A 19,184-nucleotide genomic window follows, 5' to 3' on the forward strand; every position below is an offset into this window, starting at 1 on the left:
GAGTGTGTGCTATTTGAGTTGTTCTTTGAGAGGGCTTGCTGTCCTTACATGGTTGCCCAGCCTCCATGCTTCATTTGCTTCCAGTTTGAGCTCATTCAGAGGAGATTCGAGAGATATGAACATAACAGTGATTTCCTGGGTAGCTGTTCAGAAAAGTCGGAATACTGCTCTCACAAATCAGAGTTGGTAAATGCTGTCCAAGTTCTCTATTTTCACTATATTTCATTTGGCATTGAGTTTTGATTAGACATTCTATGGATTAGCAATGATATTGTAATAATATCTCTGAGTTTTTCATAGTTAGCTTATTGTATCAGCTGATTTAGTAGTACTAAACAGCTTGCTTATTTCAGTTTTGATAGCTAACTCTTTCCCACTGAATAAGTGGAAGTGGCTGGTTATACCGCCAAGTTTTTGCTACAACCAGATTTTAGTTATTTCATTTTGCATCCCCCACTGAAAGATGGAAGTGGTTGGTTACACCGCCAAGTTTTTCTTTCAATAAGCTTGTAGTCAATCTTTGTAATCCCCACTGAATAAGTGGAAGTGGCTGGTCATACCAACAAAATGTAGTGTTCTTTCAATGTTTTATCTTATCATCTCACTGCACAAGTGGTTGAGATGGTATACTTTTCTTATTGCTAACGCTAATGGGTGATAGTGTTGTGTTTGAAAATTGAAAAAATTAAGGGGGCATATTTCACCACCTGTCCTAAAAATGGTCAAAAGGAACAACACCGAACTACTTGGGTCCTACCAAAACCATATTAATTTCATCTTACTCTGTGCAATTTCAGATTTATCCTTACCAAATATTTGATTCTACAAATGAATTTCTACATCTAGAAATGAGTCTTGTTTTCTGTAATGTCCCTTATTCATGGCTTGCACTACAACTATATTATGATCTTTACAGTCTGATTAATGATATAGAATTGACTTCAAACAAAATTCAACTTATAGGGATATGGAATCCTTTATCAGAAATTGATAGTCTTAATTGGAATTTCTAATTATAATATTCCAATAAAAATTTGCATTCAGATGTAACCCCAATGTATTTGAGTATGGATGTAAATGCAGAATTATACTATTATCACTTTGTTTACTCCCTTGGAAGTCAATACAAGATGTGCCTTTGATCTTCTAGTGGTAAGATCGTGTCTGATTGGTTTCTCCTTATCACGCGATGGGTGGATGAGAGGTCCTCAATCTATTCGCTATGTCTGATCTGAATCCTTATGTTTATGTGAGAATGGTGAATGCTGTCTCTGCATATCAATACCTTAATCTCATGCATCTACGGCCTTGCAAAAGGGTGGATACTCCACCTTCACCGGGCTCCCTTAGCAATCTGCTATGAATCAAATAAAAATAACCAAAATCTGCCTTCTTCAGTTGCATACATCCTCCTCTATATATGTATTGAACAAATCTAATATTAATAGTCATGTCCCTTATTGGGATGGTTTATTCTCAATAATCCCGTCATTCACTAAATGATATTAAATTTACTTGTCATCTCTTGTTTTAATCACACCTTGCTGTGATGAATGGCCCCTAACCAATCTGGTCGGCCAGCATGTTAATGTGGCTACGTATTTGTCTTTGAGTCACCTTTATGGAGTCGGCCATGAAAACTTTCTTCCAATCACCATCTTTGCCTTGTAACAATATAGTTGTTGGTAGACATACTTTGTAAATCAGTTATCCCTACATGCTGTTCATCAACCCCTTAATGAAAGAGCTACATTAGTTAAGGGTGACCATTGCCTTAGATAGTATGTAGCATAGTTGAACTACTCGCGACTCGGCTCGACTTGTCAAGCCCCTGGGAAAAAAACTCGGCGAAAACTCGGGAAAAACTCGAAAAAACTCGGCGAAAAACTCGGCAACTTAAAAACACGCTTAAACTTAGTAAAAAATGCATTTTTTTTGCAAAATTTAATGAGAAGATGCATCCAATGAGTCAATAAATGATAACACAAAAGAAACAAGCTGATTCTAGATATATTTAAATGCAAAGTGTCTACAAAATCGCATCCTCATGAGGAATGCTGATGGCTGGAAGCCTGGAAGCAAAATAGTAAATTACTAAATAGTTTTTGTAAAAACAAAAGTAAATACATCATTATAAATTACAATTACAACTTCCTCTTCCCAACTCTAGCAAAAACTTGGGGAGAGGTAGAATTAGAGGGTCTAGACTGTCTAGTCATATAAGTCTGCTGTGGGACTGGGCGTGATTGTGCCTCCTCGCTCGGTATGGTTGATTGAGACTCATCCTCCATCCTGGATGAAGCTATGTCTCCACCTGCTTCTGGCACTGGCAATGAATCCTCATCCTCATCCTCATCCTCCTCAATGTCATCCAGCCTGAAACCAAATCCACCCCCCTCCTCCATAGCCTGCCTCTCCAAATCAGTGATGTCAGTGTCGGAAAACAATGGAGGCTGCTCCTGTGATGTCCAATCACTGTAAGGATCTATATCATCCAAGTCAATTGGACCACCTTCTAGTTCCTCTACCTTCCTTACGTGCAATCGAAGATTATATTGCACGTAGACAAGGTCATTGAGCCATTTCTGCGCTAACTTGCTCCTCTTCTTCGTGTGGATTGCTTCAAGCAAGCTCCAATTGCGCTCACAATTGGATGAACTGCAAGGCTGACATAAGACTCTGAGGGCAAATTTTTTGAGATGTGGGATGTTTCCACCCCAATTTTGCCACCAAGCATCTGCAAAATAAATAAAATGGAAAAGTTAGTAAGCAAAGAGAAAAGAGAAAACATGATTTATCAATCATTTTAGTCTTTAGATCCCAAAATCCAAATGGCAAATGTTATACCTGGGGTTTGAGTGGTTCTTCCTCTCCTAGCCAACTCTAAAGAGAATAGCTTACCCCTGCCTCCCTCATAATTTTGGAGCTCACTCACAATGAGGTCTCTCTCCTCAACATCAGGTACCATCCTCTCAATGCATGTACTGAGGCCCTCCATGACTTCTCCATTCAAATCTGAGTAAGAACCCCCGAACCTAAAACGAGGGTTGAGGAAGTACCCTGCTACATGAATGGGTTGGTGGAGCTGATTGTTCCACCTCCTATCAACAATTTCCCAAATGGGATCAAATTTGAGCCTATCCCCCTTGTAGTAATTTTTTATAGACTCCTTGGCCCTATCCATGGCCTCATAAAGATATCCCATTGGGGTTTTATCCCCATCCACCAAGCGAAGAACTCGAACCAAGGGCTCTAACACCTACAATTGAAAAATACAAATTATAGAAAGATCAAAATTTAAATAATGAAGTTACAAATTAGTAATGAGAGACTTGAATCAAGAATAACTAAAATTTAAAAACTAAAGTTTTGAAGTAAGTTAGTAACAACCTTCACAATCTCTGCAGCCCTTTGTGCAAATTGGCTATTGAAGACTATGCATGCGACAACCTCTCCTTCAGGCTTCTTTGAATAAGATGAGTTAAGCCATTCTCCACTCACAAACATTTGTTTCAAAGAAGTCAATGCAGCAAGAATGCTTTGCAACGTCAAGAAAATCGTTCCAAACCTTGTGACACCAGCTCTCACCAAATCTTTCCCTTGAGTGTGTTGTCTCATCAAATTTAGGACCCAAGGGTGATTGTAAATATATTTGGTGATCCTCCTTGCATCTTCCACAACTGGAGTCACCCACTCAAGTTTTCCTATGTCCTCCAAAAGAAGGTCAAGGACATGTGCTACACAAGGTGTCCAAAAAAGAGTGGGGTGCCTCTCTTGGAGGATTCTTTCTGCAAAAGAAGAATTTATTCTTAAGAAATATGCAACCAAGTAAAACAAAGCCCACAACAAATGAAAATATTGTTAATGCCTAAAGGTGATAATTCAAAAGGATTCTAACTGCTGACACATATGTTGCTGCATTATCTATGATGATTTGCACCACATTCTCTACCCCCACCTCCATGATGACATGCTCCAACATTCCAGCCAATGTTTCTGCATTTTTCACCTTGCTGGAGGCATCAACAGATTTCAAGAACACTACATTGTCCTTGCAAGCGACCAAAAAATTGATGATGGTGCGGTTCTTGTCATCTGTCCACCCATCAGAAAGAATGGTGCAGCCATAATTTGCCCATTCAATTTTTTGATCCTCCATCACTTCTCTTGCCCTAGCAACTGCATTTGTGAGCAACTTGTAAGTGCAAAGTGAAATTAGGTCTTAGTACACAATTTTGATTTAATAAACAAGAAATCTAAAAAATAATTAAAAATCAAATCAAGTGGACTATGTAGTAATTTACTAACCTCCCACTCAAATCCCTGTGAGAAGGGGCCTTGTACCCCTTTCCTGAAACTGTCATAGCAGTCACCAAATTCAGCCAATAAGCATTCTCCGCCACATTGAATGCAATGGTGTTGAAGTACCAAAAATCAACAACTGCAATGTCAGTTTTCTCATGTACCTCCTTATTCCATCCAGTGGCCTCTAATGATGGTTGTGCTCCAGGTGTGTTCCTGGGCACAAAATAATTACCTATCGACCCTGATCGTTGTGATGGAAGTGGAACAGTGTCAGGTACTCTACTAGAGGAAGCAGAAGCAATGGGCAAAGTGATGGTGGGTTTGCGGATACGTGGGCCACGCCGAGAGCCCACTATGCCCTCAAGTGCTTCTTCTTCCTCTTCAAGGTCAATAGAAACACCTTGAGATTCAGCTATGGCTGATCTCATGGCTAGCTTTGCCCTCTCCCTTTGCAATTTCTTCTCTTCCCCAGCTGCAAGTAGGGCATTCATTTGTCTTTTTATTTCTTCACTGGTCCCAGGGCATGCTCTAGCATCATGCCTATCTATTCCTGCAAGGTGGTATTTGAGGCGGTTGATGCCTCCATGAAGTATTCTCTCACACTTTATGCATATAATTGACCCAGGATCGAGTCCCTCATAGGCATACCTCCATAACCCATCTCTAGCACCTCTAGGACGGGTGCCTATATATCCAGATGGGCATGGATCTAGTGGCCATTGCTCCCTTGCCATGATTAATGCTTTACTTAACCTACACATACAAAGTGAAAAAAAAAATTAACATTTAAGTTAAACAATTTAGCACTAAGCAAACTATCTACATTAGTTTAAATAAATTTAGACATCATTCGAAGTTTTTTTTTTTTAAAGTAGGGTTTGAAATTTTTTTTGAAAACTAGATTCTTCAAAAAAATTGAGAAAATTCAACAAAACTTGTGTTAAATTTTGTGTAAATAACTTAGAAATGATTTAGACTACCTAGGAATCATTTTTAATCAATCTAAATGCAACAAAAAATAAACAAATTGTTTTAAAAAAGCATAGAAAAAAAATTAAAAAACTTACCTGGGAATCTGATTTTCCCTTCAAATCACCTTCAAATCCACTTGAAATCACTCAATAATCACTCCAAATCACCTTGCAAGCCCTTCCAAGTGAGTTTCCCCCTTCTCAGCCCAAAACCATATTGAAAAACAAAAAATGAATGTATTTTTTGCCGTTTTCGGCTGTAATGCGAGTTTTTGACAAAAACTCACCAAAAACTCTGCGAGTTTCCTGGCGAGTAGAAGTCATTACTACTCGCCAAGTCCAAAAACTTGGCGAGTTTTTGTCACTCACCGAGTTTTCGGCGAGTGTGTCATCTATGCTATGTAGTAGATGTCTTCTTTCTTAAATTTGCTGCTTTTATCTCATACGTATGATCACCTCATATTATGATTTGCTTGTCTTTCTTGCTGACTTTTCAAACTAACCAAATCACATCCCTTTGACTGCAGTATACTTTGATGAGGATTTCTTATAGGATCGGGCTATGTAGTATCAACCTAACTGAATAGATCGCCTGTAGCATGATGATGTCAATCCTTGCTTGTCATTGTGAGGTTACTAATAGTTAGATTGCTATTGTCAACTTACTCACTCATGAAGACATGGATGAAGGTTTCTGACTTCAAATTCAATCATGAGGCAGTTTATTAGGAGAATCGGATTATCCTTTATATGAGTCTTTAATCAGGGAACGCTGTATTTATATCTTGTTTGGTATTGTAAGCTATCTTCATTTGTAAAGATAATACAAGAGCTTTCTCACAACATAACTGTTTGCTGCATATCCAAACTACTTAATGAAGAATGGTGAGCATCCCTTATTTTACTATTCTTGCTATGTACAATCATTGCTTCTGATACTGACTAAATTTAAGGTGTCCTTGGCCTGCCATGCCTGGACAATAAATGCCTCTTTTTGCTTGTTTGGTTTTAGGGATTGTATGGGGACATTACATTTTCTTCTAGTAATTTTGAATGAGATAGCATCTGTTAAATCTCAGTAAACTCACAGAACATGCAATCATACAAGAAATGTCATTTTTTGTATGTAAAAGATCTCAATTGTTTAAAAATACAGAAATTGTACTGGCATAGAAACTTCCTATGATGACCATAAATATTACATACAATTATTTCCATGGGTGCAAATGGTTTGGCATCGTTCTCTTGTTCAAGTGGTATGGGAGGATACTTCAGCTGTGTGACTCGAAATCGCACCTGCAAAAAAATAGGATTCCAGAGATCGATCAAAAAATATGAAGCACATTTTTCTAAAAAAACAAAATATTGATTCTAGAACAAACCTCTTCATCTAGATCCAAGAACAACTCAGCGCCATCATAGTCCCACTTCCACACATTTTCTTTCTCATCACTGTAGCACCACCTCAATACATAATACAACATGAGAAAAGTATAGAAGTATATATAGAAACACAAATATTCTAAATAGTAGAATCCCAGGATAGAAACAAATTCAGTATTTCCTTAAAATTCATGCCTTCCAGAAAAGCAAGGTAAGAAAATATACAATGTGCTTGGTTGTTGAAGATGATGTTCCGGTACATGGATATCATCAAAGAAACCTAAAGACACTGAAATCATCAAGGAAACATTACATCAAACATTTACAGGAACATGCTCAAGCAGTAGATAACTTCACCAGATGATGTAATGATCAAAACAGGAAACCCATTTAAGCAAAAAAGAACCATGCACAGAAACATTCTAGATATAGAAGAACTTCAAATATAAGAAACCAGCTATCACAAGACCTAAAATGAAGAAACGAAAAAATAAAACAGGAAAGAGTTTACGATTATACAATATATTCCACTTTTGTCAGATTTCTTTAGCTTCCCAACAAGTACCTCTCCAATGAAAGGCCTGAACATGATCAGCCTGAAATTTATCTGTCAACCAATCATACCATAATAAGGCAATAGGAATTATTATAATGCACTCAATCATCTTGACATAATATAAAGTATATACAAAAGTGACTACAGAAGGTTTAACACCCCATAAACAATGCAAAAACTATCAAACTCAAATTAAGAAGCACTGCCCTTCTCAAATTCAGATATGTGCCTGATAAATAACTACAATCTTAAAGGGTTTTCATAGATGGCAACCAAATACCAGGCAGCTAACCAATAAAAAATGATTAATATATCGTTCTGCAAATTGGACACTGTCAAGAAAACTTACTACAAAAACCAATAATAAAAAGGAAAATAAATCATCATAAAACACAATGTATGATATACTATTTTCACAAAGAAGCAGTGGAAGTTAACAGCCACACAAATTTTGTAATATCCCAGTAATTTTTTTTTTGTTTTTAGACCAATAACAATTCATCCACAACAAATAACCCGTTAAGGTTAGAGGAATAAGCCAAACAACTGAAAGGGAACCCTTCCACCTTTTGTTCACCGAGAGCCCAGACTGGGAGGGTGAGAGCATACGGTGTTCTGGGGATCGTTAGCAATCATAATCAAACTGAAAATTACAATGCATGGGCGGCAAGCCAGCCCCTTCTGCTTATCCAGCAGGATAGAAACAAAAGCTCTTAGCGGTAAACCGACCAAGGGAAAATTACAATAAACTGAAGTTCAATCACTCTACCGCGTATTTCAGCGGGAGGACAATACATTAAGCTATCACTCTACCGCATATTTCAGCGGGAGGACCATTGAATTGAACTTATCACTCGACCACTTATTCAACGGAAGGACTGATTACAAAATTGAATTACAAAACTTAGAAGGCAGCAAGCCAGCCTCTTCCACTTATGCAGTGGGTAATTACAAAAGAAAGCAGAAAGAAGGGGATGATCAGTACTACTGAAACAACCTTACAATATAGAAATGAGATGAGATGAATAATTGCAGATTTCTACAACATGACTATAATTTTCTGTTACACTGATCTACAGGCTGAAAGTACAGTTTCAGCAGCCTATGGAAACATCAAAACACTCATAACTCACTCATTTTTTGCCCGAATCAACTCAAATCAATCCCAATCCCACCGTACATCAAATGCAATGACAACCAATCAAAGGCACATCCCAAACAAACCCATTTTTATTTTTCACGCATCCCAATGCAAAACAGAAAACCCACACTTAGCCTAGGAATTTCGATTTTATCTATTAAATTCATTGCTCATTTTAACATGCTAAAAACTCACACATTGTATTGCCATAGCTTGGAAGGAAGGATGAGCCGGTACCCAGATGGATGGAGTCGCCTGGTTAAGAGATATGAGCAAATTTCACTTTCAGCAGTCCCGCGACCAGCAACCAGAAGCAATCAAATCCAACATCGAACACTCCATAATCTGCAACTCATTAACCAATCTGCAATGGGAACACAAAGGCACAGCTAGGTACTATATTGCAAGTACGAAACTGAGACTCAGCTAGGAAGCCAACTTCGAAGCTCAGATTTTCAGTAGCCAAACCGGCAGCATAACGATGCAATTTTCAAAGATCCCCAAAAAGAGAGCCCAAGGCTCTTATTTATAACTTCTTGCTCCACCAAATTCAAATGCAAATGCACACAAATTCGCCCAAATTACATGTCCTCCAATGCACCCAACACATTTGAATTTAATTAAACATGTTCCTTCAAAATGGCGTCCTCTTATTTCCAACTCCCTAGGCAAAGTTTGAACTTTTGCTAGGTGAACAACTTGCAATATTAAAACAATATGAACATGACATGTTTAATCATTCTCAGCACCGCCTGACTAAGGGAAATAATGATATTAGTAGCATATATTTATCCTTTTCCCTAAGTCACCCAAAACACGATTAATCAGTAATGAAGTAATTAAATATCAAACCTTAGGATAAGGAATTAATATTTAATTAAATAACTTATAACTCCAATACTGATTAATACCAAAATCAAGGATGAAGCTGTGCGATGAAGACCACTGAATTGTGTTGAGTCAGAACCCTGTCCGAGACTGCTAAAAATAGAAATGCTCAACACAACCACTTACTAAAAATAGTAAGTCAAGAAATACTGCTCCGAAAAACATAATCTTCGCACCCAGAGAAAGAGCTTGGAAAGCTCAGTAGAACTGCATCAACCAAATAGCCAAACCCTAACTTACTAAAAATAGTAAGTTCTGACTTCACCAAAGAAACAAATGCATGTTATGCCACCCTGGAGTTCATGGAAAACCCAGAAGGAAACCATAAGCAGAACTAAAGAATTCCCTCTTGACAAACCCTAGAAAGCTCGTGCAGAACTCCACAACAGTTGGAAACCCTAATTCTCCTTTCCAATTAGCCTACAGGTCTCCGGAATAGGCCAATGGACCACTGAATGCACATCACTGAGAAGGGGACATTACAAATTTCTATAAATAAGAAATGCCACAGTTGTTGGACAGTCAATATATCATAACAATACAGAGTTACCAAAACATTATTTCAATACATAGATTACAAACTTAACAGTAATTTTGAAACACTTGCAATTCATAATTTCATACACATGCTAATATTTTTTCTCATAGAATATGGCTGCCACAAATATCCAAATTCTGACTATCAAGATTGTTGATAATTTTCTCCCACTCTTCCACCAACTTAATCCATTATTCATGTAATTAAACAATGCTTAATTTTTCTAAATGTCTAAGAGCTTCACTACAGTGTGAAGCAACTAAAACATGCACCTACGTGAGCTGTCATTGCAATTGAAGTAATATAATGTTTCTAATGGAGGCTGCATCTCGGCTGTCACAGCAACTATTTCTTTAATATTGTAGACAATATAAATATATATCAACATTATAGAAATTTAAAAGGAGTGATAAATAAGATAGTAAACATACAATCCCATATAAAATGATGACAAATTTGTGTTCAAAAGTGTAAGTTATATCAAACTGAGATGAATCTAATTTACATGTTGAGAGGTGATCAACTACACAAGGATTTTGCCAAGGAGAACCACTCGGCCCCCACATATTCATTATAAATTTATGAAGAGTGAACTACTTCTCCTCTACCTTAAAAAAGGAACAAGACAATGGTAAACTTTTGCATCTGCTGGCCATTGAGAGAGGACACAGGTATTCCAGCCTCAAGGTATTTCCCCTTCCAAAAGTCATTGAGAAGGACAAAATTCAGATTCAGCAAACCTTCTCTGGCAGGGCATAAATACAAAATTCAAATTTCCACTTGTGGCTTGGACACAAATCATGCAGCCCAAAACCAATGGAGGACTCAAAATCAAGAATCCAAGTAAATAAAATTTGGCCTTGGCAATGTATTATGCATGGAAACTCATTTCTTGGCCCAACAACATATGATGCACAAACAAAATGCTGTGTAATATTTAAATGGAAGGGCAGCCTATTAAGAGCTGCTGGATAAATCAAACAAAGACTAGCACAAATCAAAGACAAGGTTACATGGTGGAGTGGCAATGGTCCAGTTGCTCACTTTTGGGAGGACAGCTGGATCCTGGAACAGATATGAGCCTTTAGATTTTCTTATGATCACAAAACCTTCACAAGGTTGCTAATTATTATTCTACTTCAACACTCAGTAAGCCACATTGGACATGGATGTTGTTTGCCCTCTCGGGTGAATACTTAAAGCATAAAGTACGTAATGCAGAACAATGCCATAGATATCAGACAAGTATCAGATATGTTATTCCATTCATAATTCGTGTGTTGCAAGTTACATTCTGAAGTATATAAAGATACCGAGGGGGTGCGAGTGCCAACCGTCACACCACAACTACCACCCCTCGGCTGCCAACTAACAAACTCAATTACGACTTAATTAACTAGTCTTATTCCCGTATACAATAATGCGGCTAACATCATCCCCCCCAAAAAGAAAAGTCGTCTCCAAGCGACTTACAACAAAATGGAGAATACATGGAGCTCGCAAAAATCCAAAAGAAAAAAAACTAAGTACAGAAGGCGTCCCTGATGAAGAAGGTGCCGGTGGTGGTGTAGCAGTGGACACCAAGCGCCCACGGAGCTCATACACCTGCTCCGTCCTCCTCTTGAGATCCCGTTCCGCGACCATCTGCCGCTCCATAACAGTCTTTACCATATAGGCTGCCTCGAGCACCTCCTTATCCTTCTTGTCCACACTTTCCAAGGCACTGACCAACCGAGTCTCCAACAGCTCCCTCGAGGCCCTCTCCTCTTCCAACTGTATCAGCAAGGCAGACTTCTCTGCTACTAAAGTGTCCATCGCTGTCTAGTTCTGTGCCATGGTAGCCTCTAGCTCTCGAAGCCTGGTAGCCAGCTCCTCCCGAGCTGTTACTGCTGCCACCCTCAAAGCCTCAACTGTGGTTGCCATCTGTTGTGACCTCCGAAGCTCCAGATAACCTTCACGGAAGGCCTACTCTACCTCTCTCACCAACGACTGCATCTGGGTCTCGCCAACCCCCTCAGTGAGGCGCCAAGCCTCCAGCATCGCCAGGCTCTCCGTGGCCGGCCACCCAGCACACTCAAAACACCTCTCAAACTCAGCTCGGCATTCGGTGCGAGCAAAGGTCAACAACCCCTCCATCCGCTCAACCATGGTCGATTCGGCCTGGAGCGTGGCAGATGACACAAGCCGCTGTGCTCCCAGAGTCATCTCGGTAATAAACTGCTCCAACTCTGCACCCTACTGACTTCCCACAGGCACCCCCTCTGCTCTATACGGACTGGTTACTACCACCGCAGGGGGTGAGGCAACCCTCTGAACCGCCCTGCTGCTCGGGGAACTCCCTTCCTCGAGATCAATGACATCCAAGGAATACATGGTCCACCCTGGGGATAGAGTGGCCTCTCCCGGTGCCACGAGTGCCATCTGGTAATGGCTCAACCAGTTAGTGAGGTCATCATGAAGAGTGCCTGTTGCCGTCATTGCCTCCTGCATATATCCGGGCAACCCTAGCACATCATGTCCTGTCACATCCGGCACACTGTGCACCATGGAAGCCTCTGGCACATCGTGGGCCATGGAAGTCTCTACACTCGCCAAGGTCTCCACCCGTGGTGGTGTCATCGCTATCATCACCCGAGGCTGCCCGAAGCTAGGAACTGGTACCGTGGTGACTACACTCACTGTCCCGAAGGACCGCGGCACCGCCAACTGACAAGTCTCCGGTAAGCGGGCTGGTGTAAAGTGGACCTGCACCTGTGATGCTGAAGTAGACCCTACTATACCTGCCGACTCCACTACTCCCTCTTCAGGCAACTAGTCGCCTCTTCTCCCTGTCAGTCGGAAGCTTCCTCCACTTACCTGGGAGGTGTCTATGGATTCCTCCCTGCCACTTTCTGCATCCTCAGCCTCGGACTCTTCTGTGTCAGACTCCGTATCGGACATGGCAGCCTTCTTTCTTTTTGTGCCCAAACGTGCCTCTGTGCCATGTGCCAAGACGTCCAAGTGTGACCAATAGAATATGGGCAGCTAGTCTGGTGCAACACGGCCCTGCAGCTCCAATGGTTGTGAGCCCGGTGTGATCTGCGTGCGGACTGCGTCGAGGAATAATCCGATGGCGTGATGCGGCATGTAGAAATTTTTGTATTGCAGCGTCATGAACTCGTCCATCCTATCCGCCAATAGTGACGCCCAATCGTATACCACTCCATTGTGCAGCCCATTCATCAACACTACCTGTGTAATGGCTATGTCCGACGTGCGGCTGGCAGCTGTGAGGCGACTCTTCACCACCGACAACAGGCATCGCCATACTACCTTGGCGAAAAATTGTTTCTTCACCCCCCGACTCTTGCCTGCACTCTTGAGGCTATCTTTTTCTCCCTGGGTAAGGTTATCGCGCAACATCAACTGCAGCAGTGTGGCACGATTTTCTGGGGATATTTTCTGTGAAGTGTATTTTTTTCCCTTTCACCCCCGGTATGCCAAATACCCTAGTGAACTCGCCTGCCGTGAATGACACTGTTATCCTCTGGTGTTGATAATCAAATACCGACTGGTGGCGATGTTTGTCATAGCTGCCAATCATGGCACGCAAAACCACCTCAAAGTCCTTTATCGAAAAAACTGGCATCTGGACGACCCAGTGTACCTGTGCCTGGCGAAGGCTTTTCTTTATCAGATCATCCTGAGGTGTCTTTGCCCACCAGTTCCAACAGTCTATTCCATTCAAACCCTCGAACACAATACTATCTGCTGTTATTTCATCTGTCCTTTGTCGCCAAGGGTTTGGGACGATGCTTCTTGCTTTTTTGACTAGTGCTCATACCGAGGCTACCTGCAATACGCACCCCAGATGGCAAAATCCGTTTCCCTGTGTCTGCACTGGTTTCTTTTTGCCCTCCGTGCAACTTGTCTTCTAACGGCTGCAACCATTTCCGCCAATCTGCCTTGTTCCTGTTTATGTCCATTAGTCCCAGATTACTTCTTCAATTTTGCTTTTATAACCTTTTTTAAAAACAAAAACCCGTCTGCCGCTTTTTAAATAAGCTTCCCTAGCGTACGGTGCTCCCTTGTGCGGCTACTGCAGACTTGTGCGGCTTTGTGCGGCTACTGCGGACTTGTGCGGGCTGTGTGTGTGTGTCTGTGCGGGCTTGTGCGGGCTGTGCGTGTGCGGGTTGCGGGCATGTGCAGGTGTGTGCGGCTGCGCGTCAGTTTTTATTTTTTTTGCTACGCGGGGGTTTTCTTTTTGTGCGGTGACCACCGCACGGTGGCATCCACCGTCGGTGTGACCACCGCACGGTGGTTCCACCGTACGGTGGCCCCACGTTTTTTTTTGTTTTTTTTAATTCCGTATGGTACGGTTAGCGTACTAAAAAAATTAAATATATTCGTACAATACGGTCATCGTACAACCCCTTTTTTTTTTTTTTTCAAGCATCCTAACTGGATGGTCCAAGCTCCCTTCGTTCGTGGTAAACTTTTAATTTTGACCCATTGACGGCGTCTGGTATCTCTTCCCCGTCCAGCGTCCACAACTTAATTGCCCCGTTGGTATTGACCTCGCGTACCTTGAAGGGCCCTAGCCAACACACTTTGAATTTCCCAAGTTTGATTTCGTTCCTTCCGTTGAATTTCAACACCAACTGCCCAGGAGTAAACTTCATTTGCCGGAGATGCTTGTCGTGCCAAACCTTCCGTCTTTGCTGGGCTGTCTCTGTCGCCCACTGAGCCATCATCCTTCGTTCATCCAATTTGTTCAAAGCGTACAGTCTCTCTCTCAGGCTCTCCATGTCGCCAAGTCAATTATTGATGGCGATCCAGAGACTCGGCACCATGAATTCAACTGGCACCACGGCTTCTTGTCCATACATTAGCTAGAAGGGAGTCTGTCCAGTAGTTACCTTGTAAGTTGTTCGGTATGCCCAAAGTACTGACGGTAGGCGCTCCTCCCAATCATCCTTCTCCACTCCGCAAGACTTATAAATCACCGACATGATTATTTTATTGGTCGCCTCGGCCTGCCCATTCGCCCGCGGATAGTAGGGGCTTGATAAGGAGTGGAAAATTTTGAACTCCGTTGTTAGCAATCGGATTATGTGATTTACAAAATGTCCTCCTCTGTCACTCGTCAGTTGGATTGGAATCCCATATCGCATAATGATGTGTTCATAGATGAATTTTGCTGTATTGACCGCCGAATTGTCCAGTAAGGCCCGTGCCTCCACCCACTTGGTCAAGTATTTTGTTGCCACTACAATGTATCTACATCGTCGGGCTCTACTTGATTTTAATGGTCCGATGAAATCCAATCCCCATCTCTCAAACAGTTCCTAGGCATTCGATGGGTTGAGGGGCATAAAATCCCTCTTTAATGGTCGTCCGGCCCGTTGGCATGTATCACAGCTCGTCACCCACTCTCTAGCGTCATTATGTAGTGTCGGCCACCACAGTCCTGCCAACAGAACTTTCCTCACCGTGGTGTCGGGCCCCATGTGTCCACCTGCGGGCCCTTCATGTGCTTCCCTTAGGACGCCCTGAATTTCCTCTTCTAGGACACATCGCCGTAGGATCTGGTCGGGTCCCATTTTATACAAGAGGCCATTAATGAGTTGGAATGTCCTGCTCCTCAGTACCAGTTTTCTTCTTTCTCCTGGTGGCATCTCCCTTGGAAACCGTGATGTCGACAAGTATTCCCCCATGTTTGCGTACCATGTGGGGAGAACCACGATGCGAAATAAGTGAGCGTCTGGAAAATCTTCATTCACTCCTTCGGCTGGTTCTCCTGACTGGATTCTCGACAGCTGGTCAGCTATCACATGGCTTTTCCCAAGTCTTACGATAATGTTAAATGTAAATTCCTGCAGCAATAGCAGCCATCGGCTGATTTGTCCTTGGATAATTGGCTTGTTTACCAGGTACATTAACGCCTGGTGGTCCACATAAAATGTGAACAGGGTGGCCAGCAAGTAATGTCGAAATTTCTGGACGGAGTACACCATCCCGAGGGCTTCCCTTTCTGTGGTGCTATATTTTTTCTCTGCCTTCGACAGGAGTCTGCTTGCAAAGTAGACCGGGTGATCTAGCCCGTGGTCGCCAACCTGCGCCAGTGTGGCCCCTATGGCAAAATTGGATGCGTCAACGTGTACGTGGAACTCTTTGTCCCAGTCAGGATATGTTAGGATTGGCGCACCCACCAACCGTGACTTCAGTTCTTGGAAGGCCTCCTCCTGAGCCGTCCCCCATGTATACCGTTCACCTTACCTTGTCAGCTTGTCCAGAGGGCAGGATACTCGAGCAAAATTTTTGATAAATCGCCTGTAATACCCTATGTGTCCTAGGAAGGATTTGACTCCCGTGACATCTGTCGGTGCCTCCATTTCCACTATCACCCGAATCTTGTCTGGGTCAGTCTTGAGTCCAGCCTTACACACTATGTGTCGTAACAGCTTCCCTTGAGGCACCATGAATCTGCATTTTATGGAGTTGAGTGCTAGGCAATCTCGCCTGCATCTCTCCATGCATTCGCCAAGTGCAGCCAGATGTGTATCTTGGTTACTGTAGATGGACCAGTCGTCAAGGAACGCCCTAAAGTTCCCTACTGACATCTTTTCAAATATGTGAAGGATTATCCGTTGAAATGTCACTGGTGCGTTGCATAATCCGAACGGCATTCGATTATACGCGTACACGCCATCCTCCACTATGAAGGTGGTTTTTAATTTGTCTTCTTCGACGATGGATATCTGGTTATACCCAGAAAATCCATCCATGAATGAATAAATTTCATGACCGACCACTTCTTCCAAGATGCTATCCGTAAATGGTATTGGAAACGGGTCTTTTATGGTGACCGCGTTAAGGCATCTGAAATCCACGCAGATTCGGATCTGGTTTGCCTCCTTTTTAAGGGATATCACTATGGGCGACACCCACTCGCTAGTCTGCACTTTAAAAATAATCCCGACTTCGAGCATACGTTCAATTTCATCTTTCACTCTCGCCACATAGTTTTTATTCATTTTGTACGGCCTCTTCCGTACAGGTACGGCCCCAGGTACGAGTGAAATTTGGTGTACGCACAGTTCTGGCGGCACCCCTTTGAGGTCCTTATACGTCCAAGCGAATACATCCTTGTATTCCATGAATATTTTAAACGCGACGGCTTTCAAGACTGGATTCCAGTCGTCGCCAACCAGGATGTTCCTTGGCTCTGCTTTCGTGCCGAGGTTTGTAGGTTTTACGGACTCTTCGTACCGGATTGGTTTCGTCATGTCAAACCTGTACGCTGGTACTTCGTTGATTGGGGCATCCCCTTCGGTGTATTCCCCGTACGCTAGCAGAAATTCTTTCTCGTCCGATTCCTCGTCAACCTGCAACATGTTGCACCCATACAGCAGCTCGTAGTCCTCCATTTGCCAATGGAAGAGCCCATTAAGGGAATCGGTCTCGTCCTCGGAACATCCTTGGATTCCCAGGACGCCTTCCTCGTTCAGTTCCCTTCCGTACTTTCCTTCGTCAACTCCGCCCTCGCCGTCTGATTCCGACTCTGACGCGAGTTCTTTACTCACAAGTTGTGTTTTCAAGTCAATAATAAGTTTTCTCCCGACTTTCTCCATTGACAACATGTTACGCTTCCAGTTGTGATTCACTCTGGCTGCCACCGACCACCCTCTACCCAGAATGGCATCATATCCTTTCTTGGCGAGCGGAATCACCACGAAGTCGAGGACAAATGGTTGTGTCTCGATGGTCACTTGTTGCGCCATGAGCGTTCCAAGGGGTTTGATACCATGATGATCCGCTCCCAGTAAATTGAGGTTAACGGCCATAGTGTCGGCTTGCCAAGCTGCTTCCAGGTTTCTTCCGGAAGCACATTCACTCCCGACCTGCCGTCGACAATAGTGTCAGTCAAAATGGTGCCAAGTATTCCCATTTCTACCACCGCCGGGTGCCGGCCACTGTATAGTGTCAGGACCAATGGGTCTGTAGGTGTTCTGCCGGAAACATCCGTATTCCGGGTCGCCTGACTGTGCGGAGTTACTTGCACCGTACGTAGGAGTGTCGTACGTAATTGCAACATCGTTTCCAGGAGGTCCTTCATCTTCACAAGTACTTCAATCTGTAGCACTTGCTTTAGGATATTTTCCTCCGCCTCAGAGCGGGAAGTACTTACCGCTTCCTGGGTGCTCCCTTGTGCCAACATTTCCTTCGCCACTTCAGCCTTGGCCTCCAGCGCCCGCTGCTTCTCCGTGCGAGGGTCCGGGTATGTGGCCTTCTTTGCCTGTGACCGTGTGATTGCCAATACCCGTTCCTCCATCCTGTCAATGTTAAGCAGGTTCACTCTTGACTTTGGGCAAGTTCCATCATCGTGGTCTCCAGGCCCACACCATTTGCATAGTTTTTGTGGAGTTTCTTCTGAGGTGCATTCCCTGGCAAAGTGGCCCCATTGATTGCAGGCTCGGCACTGGATCATTGGTCGTCCCTTTGCATCATATTGGATCCGGCTCCTATTATTATTATTGGTTTTCCCCCCTCGCCGGTTGTTCCAGTATCCGCCAGATGATGCACTATTGTTGGCGGTTTGCGAAGTTCCGACAGCCAGCTGCTCTTGCGTGAAGAGAACTTGTTGGCTCCTGGTTTTCATATTGTAGGGACATTCCTTTGTCAAATGTCCCGCAATCTGACAAATGTCGCAGAAAGCCTTCTTGGGGCAGGACCCCTTGGTGTGTCCGTCACTCCTACAGTCGGTACACCACACGTCGTTTTCTTTAGTCTTACTTGTACTCCCCTTCATGGCTTTGAATTCTTTCAGCATTCGTTCCATGTCCTTTTGGAGAGCGTGAACCTTTTTACTCGATTCACCACTGCTGCTACTTTCCCCGTCAGAGTCTTCATCATTGTCAGATGAATATTTATTACTTTTCTTCTTCTTTGATGTTTTGTATTCGCTCTCTAGGTCCATCGCCCTATTATACGCGTCGTCATATGACGTCGGGGGTACAATTTTCATCTTTTTTCGTAGGGAGGATTTCAATCCTTCAACGAACCATCGTTTCTTCAATCCCTCTGCTGGTTGGCTTTCCATTTTACCCAGCAATTCCTTCAGCCTCCTGCTGTATGCCCGTACTGTCTCCTTGGTACCTTGTTTGGTACTGTATATCTTCGTTACAATTTCATTGTCATCACGGAGCAACCGAAACTCCTCCGTGAATTCCTTCTGTAGATTGGCCCACGTGGCCACTTTTTGCTTGTCCACATCAAAGTACCAATCTATGGCAACTCCACGTAACGTGGCTGGGAACTGCTGTACCCAGTCATCCTGGTTTGTCACTCCGTTGGCGGACCAAATGGTTTCACATGTATGGCAGTGCCGTAAGGGGTCTTCCTTGCCGTCCCCTGTGAACT

At 42.9% G+C, this 19,184-nt stretch overlaps 1 protein-coding gene across 7 annotated transcripts in view; it reads right to left on the reverse strand.

Annotated features, from left to right (window-relative positions):
• The window catches only part of LOC131039436 (uncharacterized), a 107,881-nt gene that overhangs the window by 19,725 nt on the left and 68,972 nt on the right, over positions 1-19,184 (reverse strand). For all 7 annotated transcript variants that reach the window (XM_059213561.1, XM_057972211.2, XM_057972206.2 and 4 more), the window contains 4 exons: positions 7,179-7,266; positions 6,885-6,948; positions 6,659-6,728; positions 6,483-6,572 (listed from right to left, as the gene is read on the reverse strand). In XM_059213561.1, the coding sequence (XP_059069544.1) occupies positions 6,483-6,572; positions 6,659-6,728; positions 6,885-6,948; positions 7,179-7,266 (312 nt within the window). The remainder of the gene's footprint in view (positions 1-6,482; positions 6,573-6,658; positions 6,729-6,884; positions 6,949-7,178; positions 7,267-19,184) is intronic.

This window comes from Cryptomeria japonica, chromosome 10 (genome assembly GCF_030272615.1).
Source record: "Cryptomeria japonica chromosome 10, Sugi_1.0, whole genome shotgun sequence".
NCBI lineage: Eukaryota > Viridiplantae > Streptophyta > Pinopsida > Cupressales > Cupressaceae > Cryptomeria > Cryptomeria japonica.